General features: G+C 38.1%; 1 protein-coding gene across 1 annotated transcript in view; it reads right to left on the reverse strand.

The window, feature by feature from the left end:
* Positions 1-9,883, reverse strand: part of TANC1 (tetratricopeptide repeat, ankyrin repeat and coiled-coil containing 1) — a 59,599-nt gene that overhangs the window by 48,814 nt on the left and 902 nt on the right. The window contains exon 2 of the mRNA XM_057385336.1: positions 6,944-7,031. Within this exon, the coding sequence (XP_057241319.1) occupies positions 6,944-6,992 (49 nt within the window). The 5' untranslated portion in view covers positions 6,993-7,031. The remainder of the gene's footprint in view (positions 1-6,943; positions 7,032-9,883) is intronic.

The following is a 9,883-nucleotide window of genomic DNA, read 5'->3' on the forward strand; positions in this document are numbered from 1 at the left end:
ACACTGTTCTGTGCCATGTGCTCTGAGATGGCCCTGGCTGAGCACAGAGGTTGGCCCAGYGACCCACTGTGGTCCCTTTCAAACTGACCCATTCTGTGAAGATCTCAGATTGATCCAAATTACTTGCTGAACGGGTCCGCATGAGGCATTTCAGACAGCCAARTTAGAAATGGCAAGTGTAGGAACAAGGACCGTGGCCCTGTCCACAACACGGAAAAACGTGAAGTGCATCCTGCAAAGCAGCACCTTTGAAAGGGTCTGCGGCTGCCATGGCCCAGACATGATCCACATGACACCAGTGCTGCTGCCCCCAAAAMAGCCAGTGTGTTCTTTTCATGTACAAACGAGCAATCAGCAAGCATGTGCAGAGGTGGCATTACCTCTGAATACACCAGTCAACACTGTTCCCAGTCTATCCATCCATATAAGAACCTCTTGTGGTAAATCCAGTACACATGTAGTAATTAATAACCTTTGAAACAGCATAAACTACTACTGATATGAGTCATAAACTGTATAAAATTGCTTTAACAAAAAACTGGAGACTTTGAGAGTCCCTGTTAGCTGGAGACTCAGCAATATTCAGATTTCAGAGCTGTAACAGTCCTCTTCAATTCAGGAATGAATTAAACATTGCTAGCCTGTTATAATTGAAGTGTCAGACTGAAATTTCTCTAATATTATAATTTAGAGGTTTTTCATTAAAATTGAGCAAGAGTAGCATAATGGCCAGGAATAGAATCTGTGGTGATGTATGACAAGAACAATAAACATACTGTAAAAATACACATTTCTCCAGCCACCTGACCAGATGCAAATACCTGTCCTGGGGAGGAAAGGGCAGTGAGAAGGTGCAGGAGGGAACAGGAAGAATGGCAATATGTGGAAACAAGGGTCCTCAACAACTGCAAGATTTTCCAAAACAAGAGGTGCCTTCCTGGGAACGTGTGATGACAGATAGAACAATGGCAGATGACACAGATCAGAGCAATTTTTTTTTTTTTTTTACACTGTAGAAACAGTCTTCTACTGCTGGAATTAAAGGCAAACTCAGGAAATTGTTGGGCTTATGCACCCCTTACCAGGACTTTTGGGGCTTACATGCCAGGCAGAAGTTACTGTACTTGAAATGATTTGCAGGTTTATGCATACCACTTAGAGAGGAAACAGGTTGAACAGGTACATCCTGGAAGGCACAGAGGCTTTAAACAACACCTAAGATTTATTAAAATTAAGTCTTGTGTTATAGTTCTCTTTTCTTGCAACTTTCCAGTCTTGCCWTGTGTAATTTCTTTGCCATTTCATCTGCTGCAGTTTCACACAAGGGTAAGGAATCCCACTGTCTCAATTCAGGCCTCGGTCTGTGCACTGAACAGCATCTACTGTAGCTCCTGCTAGGCCAGTGACAAACTGCAAACTCCTCATTTTCAAGCAGCTCTGTCAAGCACCACCCAACCCAGCAGTGTCAAGTGCTTCAGGGTAGAGACTCTTCCTTGCCCCAGAGGAAATTCCTCGTTAGAGAAGTCCAACAGAACATGCATGTCTCAGGCCATCAAACAGCATACRTGACACTACCAAGCTGATAAAGACATTTGAACCAACCTACATGTACTACAGCTTTCATTATCCTTTGGCTTCCCATCTCTTTAAGGTGTTTTGAGGATCACAGCTAAAAACAACTGCATATTAACCAACATAGTGTCCTCCAACATGGTGAAATGAAGATCAGTAACAGAAACACCTTCCTGAAAACATGTCCTTCTCACTGAATGCCAGCGTTGTTGGAAATTGTCCTCGAGAAGCCTGAAAAGAGTCTTCCTGCAGCAAACCTACAGTATTTGTTCTTTACATTCTGAATTTGGTGGCAATTCTTATTTAAATAATGAAAGCAAAGTATTAAGGCTTGAACTAAATAAAACACACTCCCCACAACAGAAGGCACAACAGATTCATCACAGTATCACCAATGATGGTGCAAACACAAACTGAAATGATACAGAATGGAAGGCATAAAGAGGTTGAAAAACTGAGTTGTCTATTATTTAGAAGTTCAAAATACAGTTTCTGTTTCCTGCTTAGCTCTTGTTATTAAGCATACCATTCTAAGAAGGATACCTTAACAGAAATAAATTAGAGAAAATAGTGCACATTTGTCTGGATGTAGAATAGTGTTTGCCATTCTGAAATYCATTCTGACAAAACTCATGAACCTGTATTTTGATATTCTGGAAAACGATGTCCTTATATGAGAAACCTTTGTGGGTTCATATTTGTAGATAACTTTACTGTAGATACAGATAATCACTCTAATGTTTGTTTGYAATTTCACCAAAATCAGTGGATGGGATTTAAATTACCCAGCTCCTGTCATACTATATTAGTTATTGCAATATAATTATATGCTGATTCAAGATCTGCTGTGCACCCTCATTGGAATGAATCACTTTAGTAAGAAAATTATTACAGCATGATGATCTGCAACAACTTGGTGAAACAAGCTCAGAAGAATGGACAAAGGATTTTGATTACTGTCCATCATGATGTGGAAAACACACAAGTGTTGGAGCAAATGAAGTGAAATACAACACAYGGAATATGTGACACTTTCTGCATGGTCATTACCATCACTACAGGGAGTTTCAATGAGATGCTTTACCTTGTTGTTCTCCTAATGCTAACCCTACTATGTTTTGTCTTAATCGTAGTATTATATATTTGCATTTGGGAAACCATGAAGCAATTTACTTACCTGTCATCTCTGTGAGGCAGGAAAATATGTGATGGCTGCAAAGTGAGACTTACAATATTTTAAGTATGGAAGTGGGGAATTGATAAATAAYAGGAGCAAAATTCCACATAATAGACAGAACAAAGCAATGGGAGCCACAGCCACAGTGGAATGCAAAAAACAGAAAATTGATCTCCTAGGTCGTTGAAGGTGAGAAAAAAAAAAAAAAAACCACACCCTTCTTATTCAGGGTCTTATATGATGGGCCAACAAACCCCAGGTTTCACTGATCCTGTGAGAACTTGCCCTTGCCATGAACTTTGCTCATTATATCCTAATTATAATAGCAAAAGCCACACCCCTAGCTCAGCCCCCTCTGCACACCAAGAGCTCTCTACTCACTGAGTACACACCACGACTTCTTGGGGCACTATACCTTGAGATTGAAGCAGAGGGGAAGATAACTGCAATTTAGCAATGAATTAAGATCTACTTGGCCTGAGACTGTAATCTCTAGGTGTGTCTGCCTTGTCTCCCTCTGTGCTAGTTCTGGGGATTCACTACCCAGCACCAGCTTCCGCACACAACTGTAAATAAATAAAATATCCAAAACAACGGGGCTGACAGTTTCCATTCCTTCAGTCAAAACTCACACAGTAAGTGAAGCCATTAGACTTTTTGGCATTGAGTAATTACTACATACTAGTAACACCAGGTTAGACAGAAGCCATGATATTGTAATGAATCCTGAGTACATCTAGTAACTCTTCTTATATTTTATTATCAGTAACAGAAACACAGCAAGATACAAGGCACACAGCTTTTGAGCATTGCACCACAGTGTGCTAAGTGCTGTACAGAATAGGAACTCACTTTTAAATAAACATAAGTATTTTAATGAATCTTAACATTTACGTGGCTGTTGAATAATGTAAATTCTTTTAGGCAGTATGAACTTCTCCAAGGTAGGCTGTGGCTTTTGGTGAGCCACTTGTAATGTTGCTGCATGGATTTTGTGGCTCATCTGTAACATTAAAAGGGGGAGAAAAATAGTTGTGATAGAATACAGCTTTTCAACTATTCTCTTTCTGAATGTCATTAKATTAAAGTAGGTTAAAAGGAGCAGTAAAACCTAAACCCACAAAAAGTTCAAGTGATCAATACATAGAATTTATAGTAACTTGATATATTTAGTTATAATTTCTGTTTTCAAAGTGGTATTAGTCTGGCTACCTTCAGGATTTTTTTTTTTCTTCCCTTGTTTAGTAGTTCACAGAATGAGCTTTCAAGATAAGGAAAACATAGCAAATAATCAGTATGCCAGAGTTAACACTAAGTTGATTCAGATTCTCATTTTTCCCAGATTGAAAACCATCATCATTACAGTAGCTAATTATCACTTTATAAACTTGTGAGGAGGTTTCATATATGAGATTGTGGGAACCARCAGGAGAAGGAACTGGTAGGTCAGAACATAGGAGATGAGGACAGGTGGAAAAAAACCAGAATCAGTTGCATCAGTACTCCAATAAAAAGTCTAAGCAMCAATTCAAAGTCTACAGCTAAAAGCTGTAAGCACAACTGTTGATGAAACACTTGTCTTGAAATGATGCAACTGATRTTTTACTGAGCTCTAGGGATGAGGAACTCTTGTGTGATTTAGTCTGAAGACTAAGTGTGTAACAAAGAAACATAACTGTCAGAATTTCAGATTACCAGGCAAACTAAAGAGCTGCTTGTGAAATCAGCTCTTCTAAAGTGCAAGTCTGCATCAAATGCCTAATGGAACACTGGSCTGTAAGCATGTGATGAACAGACGGGTCCATTAACAGTTGTGGGATAAAAGGTTTTACAGGATCCCATGGTATTCCTAAGGGACAAGTGGAAAGGTGCTGATGTCAGGCCTCAGATGAAACAGCTAGATATGGGGCACCAGTAGGATGTGCTGTGCCTGTTGTCTTGAGGATCATTCACAGARCAGGACACTGGATCACCATCCTGGTGTCCCCTTGCACTTGCCAGTGATGCCACCCACCTYCCTCAAGCAGTTCTTTTTGCTGGACCCTTACAGAAGTCAGAATGATTTCCACAGTGGGATAAAGCACTGAAGACAAGATTTTGCTCTGCACTGTAATCCCAGCTCTGTCAGACACCTACCTGCCACGGCAATTCTTCCCCAYATTTCACTAAAGCTAAAGCACCATGCCAGTTTACAAGCAGGACACACCTCACTATCTGGCTGTACTTCTCTGTAACTTCACATGTTACAACTACTCCAGGGCATGTACTAGTAACTAGGAGTGGAATCAAACAGCAGAATAAGGACAGAAGGCTATGTATTTTTAGCCACCCAGCATCTTAGCTACACAACCACTACAGAAACAGGTTATCCAAAGAACATTTAGTGGCAGATGAAAAACTTACAATTGCCAGAGAGCATTTTAAGGAAAATTCACTTTTAAACTTTCCTGCATGTTTAGCTTTATGAAGAAACCCTGACTTTTTCTTCCAGACTTACTTTGTTCAGTGCTTCTGCTACCAAGACACCCATGTTCTGAGGYTTTGAAAAACTGACAATAGCACTGTAAAGCAGAAGAAAAAATTATTTACCATTTCCATCTCGCAGAAACACTTTAGCACTTGTCACTTGCATTTTCCAGACTTAATACAAAACATTTTGCAACATAAATTTAGGGTTTAGAGCTAAATCCATTAATCACATTAAAGACTATAGAATATCAAAAAAGGTATGCTGTTTTAGAATGGAACAACACCARCTCTGTGTGACAGACTGTTTTACTCAAATATACAAAAATCTGTATATGAAATAACTTTAAATATTTCAAAAAGGGTTTTGTCTTTGTACACTGTAAAATAACTTCACAAAAGCTGAGCACTGATTTCTTGACCTACAAAAAAATCTTCTTGATTTCAACCTAGACCCATGAAAAAAATTCACCCTCTGCTTTTGGAGAGTGTTTCCTTTCATGGCAACTGTTTATCAAACAAGAACTTTTTTCACAAGATTATCCCATTTACTTCTCCATATTCCAATGAAGAACACCATGTTACCAGTATTCCACAAATAAACAAATCTGTAGATATGAAACAATTTAGCTCAACAACAGGAAGAACTTCAGATTTCACATTCTTCTGATGATACCATTGTATCCACTGACACCTGTGTAGCTTAAAATTGAGTAGGGAAAAATCATTATAAACCCTAAATACCATAAATGTGACTATTGAAAAAAACAGATATTGCTTTAGTAAAGTTAATGTTAAAGTTAAGGTAATGATTCTGTGGATCAGGCGAGACATTTCCTATTGACATTTCAATTTGGCAATCGACAGTTCACCACACTGACAAATATGTTATTCAAGATCTGTTTATATCGTTAGGTAACTATGACTATGGAAAAGACAGCTGCAAAATTACACCCAGACAACTGGCAATAAGTGGAAATAAAAAGCTTCTAATTCCTAAAAGAAGAATTCTAATTTCTAAAAGAAATTTTTTTTATTCTGAGTTGCAACACTACAAGTCATTCAAATTTTACTGTCATATCCTCATATTGGTCAACTTAACTTTTTGTTAAGTGACATTTAAGAAAAGTTCATGTATTTTAGAAAAACCTTTAATCTTCGTTTGAAAAGCTGCAAGAAATACTCATTCAAAATWGTTATTCAAAATAGAAGCATGTCTTCATTTTTGGGGCAAAATATCTCAATTAACCTTATGAAATAGCAAACAGAAAAAAACAAATTTGATTTTAGATTGAAACAGGGGGTATAGCTTATACTGGAGATGAGACTTTTCCTTGGGGGTAGTTGATGTGGGTTTAATTTCCTTCAGAATGTGGAAAGTCTAAATTTCATTCTTATTTCACCGGAAATTGTTTGACCATTGCTTTATTAGGCATAGGTATGCAACACATTGTTTTAATTTCTGTTCCATAAAACATGACAATAGAGATGAGATTCAATCTTTGCCGTTCATTTCAAGGCACTGTCCTTGGGGTTTGAGKTTTTTTTTTGAAGCTGATAATTATTTCAATATCAATAATATTTTATCAATATTATTTTACCTATACATTGCAGTAGTTAATTYAAGAATTAAATTCTTGTAGATGAAGAGTTTTCTTGGTTTTTAAAGCACCTTACATAAGAATTTTAACTACAGGGCAAGGGCAAACAGGCCCTACAGTGTAATACCTTGACTTTTCTTTTCCTGGAGGTTTAGCATTTTTCTCAGCAGGTCCATTTTCTTGCTTTTTAGACACTCTCATACCTCCAGCTTTAACTGCAAGAAGAAAGTGAAATGTAAGTAAACATACCTACAGAATTCCATACCATGTTACGTACAAGTAAAGAATACTTCTACCCCAGACAACCATTAACCAGAAATCATCTTACACTATTTAGCTCCATACTTTACTTGTACACATGCACACACAAGAGGTGAGAGTTCCAGCAAAGGCTTCAAAATTCTGTCTCATGGCAGATTCAAATCAACATCCAGATATGATAAATCAAGAAATCAGAGTGATTTCAGTCACTGCTAACTATATCAAATTTTAAGACCTTATTATGTTAGTATACATTCTTCCCCAGAAACTATTACCTGCCAGATTTGTATTTTAAAAATAAAAAATAAAAACAAACCATCATCTGAACACTTACAGGTTTTTGAACAATGACTAAAAGCAATAAGGGTTTCATGATTTGTTCAAGGTATTCTAGAATAAACCTATCCTCAGATAGGAACCAGATTTATACTTATCTTGTACTTGTGTTCCAACATGTTTAATTATATTTCATTAACATATCTGCCAATCACAAAATCAATTAGCACTAATTAMGCTACAGGCGGCCTAACAACAACAGTTTAAATTCTGAAGCATGTCTGAAAATTTAATTCAGAACAAAGAATGCGTAAAGTTATCTAAAACATTCTCTTGAAAGAAACACTTTCTCCCTCTTCAGCAGGGCATTTTAAGCTTTAAAACTGTGAGAATAAGAAAGAAAGAACAACCTTAGTGTGGTTTTCTCATCCTATTGAACAAGTCGCTTCATTYTGCAGCAAGGTTCCATTGTGATTGTGAACAATCAGAACTAGAGTTTAAATTTGGGGGCAGGAGAGAATAGGGAACGGAGAAAGGGATCTCCTTTACTCAGCTAGCTAGCATGAGAAAGGCATTTGGCCATTTTAGGGGTGCAGATGTAGCTATCTATAACACCCATTTTCTACCAAAACTGACTCCTGACCTTTTATTTCCTGATTGCAGGTTTAGTTTTAGAAACAAAAATTCTCCCTCAGTCATGTCCAAAGCAGCACTACAATATCAGTTATACTACAGCAAGACTTGGCTTTTCTTCTCTTTTAAAATTACATACATACAGTTAATTACACYGCTGCATAAGCAGCTAATTCTTTGCTCCTCCATCTTACAGCTGCAAATACGCTGGGGACCTAGACTGAACCTAATCCYTCTGGCAACCTAACTGCAAAATTCAAGTATCTGAAATGGAATTTTCAACCATTTCCAAGTATCTATCAGTAAAGCAAATTAAGATTCTAAATACCCTCRGCTCACAAGATGTGAAACTCTCTCTTGTCTTGAGGCATCTTCAAACTAGAATGACAAAGTATGTAAAAAAAACAAAGCCAAACAAAAATACCCCAAACCAAACATCAGCAACAACAAACTACACCACACAAAAAAAAAAGCCCTGGCATATTTCAAGATCTTAAAGATCTYCTTGACATCACTTCTCTTTATAGTAAGTTCATCCAGAACACCAAGGCAAGTTATCCCAAGTTCTCCCAGATTGTCAGGCCCTTGTCTTTATAGGAACCAGTCAAACCAGAAACAGGAGCCCCACTAAAATTTTGGAATTATATAAGAAAACCCCATAATTGAACCTAGATCTGCAACTTTTGGTTTGGAACCTTCCCACATGTGCAGGACTGGTAATTTCTATATATGGGGATTGTTTTTAATTTAATTTAGCAGGGCAAGGAAATACAGAGATAGACATTTTAACACTATGGCACTTTACACAAAACATGAGGGCAGCTTGGTGAGGAGAGATACCCAGCATGGGAAGAGATACTGAAACATGGACAATCYGGAATTGTGTCTACTACTAACAGGCCCACAAAACAATGTTATCTATAGTGATTAGAAATAACCCGTCTTCCTTTCCAGCTCCGCRCTGACTTGAAACTAGCCACCAGGAACAGCTGTCCCACCTGCTCACACACACCCATGGCAGGGGAAGAGTTAAACATAGATGCTTCTGGGCTGCACCACGAAGCTGGTTCATAATTTGCTTTCCAAAGCATTAGAGAAGTATGTCAAACTTTTAATACAGAGTTCAACTTTTTGATTTTGTGAGTGACCTGTTAGCCATGCARTCTAACAGCTAAGTGCCAAAATCTTTACTAATTTCCATTTTTAAAACACCATGTATTTTTAAAATTAAAAAAAGAGAATAAGGAGGCACATCCCCTTTCATGCTTCCCCCTCAAAAAAAAACCCCAACAAAACCAACACAAAAACAAACAAACAATTAAACAACACAAACCCAAACCAAAGTGAAAACAAAGACAACTCAGCTGAATCCTGATCAGAATAAAACCTGAACTTCGTTTACTAAGTGCATGGTTGAAACAACTTTTTCCTGCCATCTCCACCCCTCCGCCAAGCTGGTCCCCACTGCAGTCACAGGTAAGCTTCACTAAGACTTCCCTGCCGACTTGCAAAACTCCAAGTTGCAGTTTACTATCATGCAAGTTCAGAAAGAACTGCAGTACCTGCTCCAGCTCACTGACTGCAGTGGTTTAAAGGCCCTTTTCAGGTACAGCTCAACTGTCCCTGCTACACACACAAAAATGGAAGGAATGGACAAAAGACAAGCCGCAAAAACTATTTACATCACAAATTCATGCAAAAACATGCTAAAAAAAGCCCACCGAATAAAAATTACTTTCAAGAAAACAGGAAGATCTTAGGCGTAGACGGAGTACTACTACTGAGGCAGTAACTGCTCCTAATAAACAGAGGGGAAGCCCCAGCTGCCTTAGAGCGTTGTGGTGATGGTTCCTCAGTTCCAAGGCTGAGCCTGCAGTGAGTGTCCCCAGCTCTAAGG

This window comes from Malurus melanocephalus, unplaced genomic scaffold (assembly GCF_030028575.1).
Source record: "Malurus melanocephalus ecotype Western Australia unplaced genomic scaffold, MMel_1.1 scaffold_811, whole genome shotgun sequence".
In the NCBI taxonomy this organism is placed as follows: Eukaryota; Metazoa; Chordata; class Aves; order Passeriformes; family Maluridae; genus Malurus; species Malurus melanocephalus.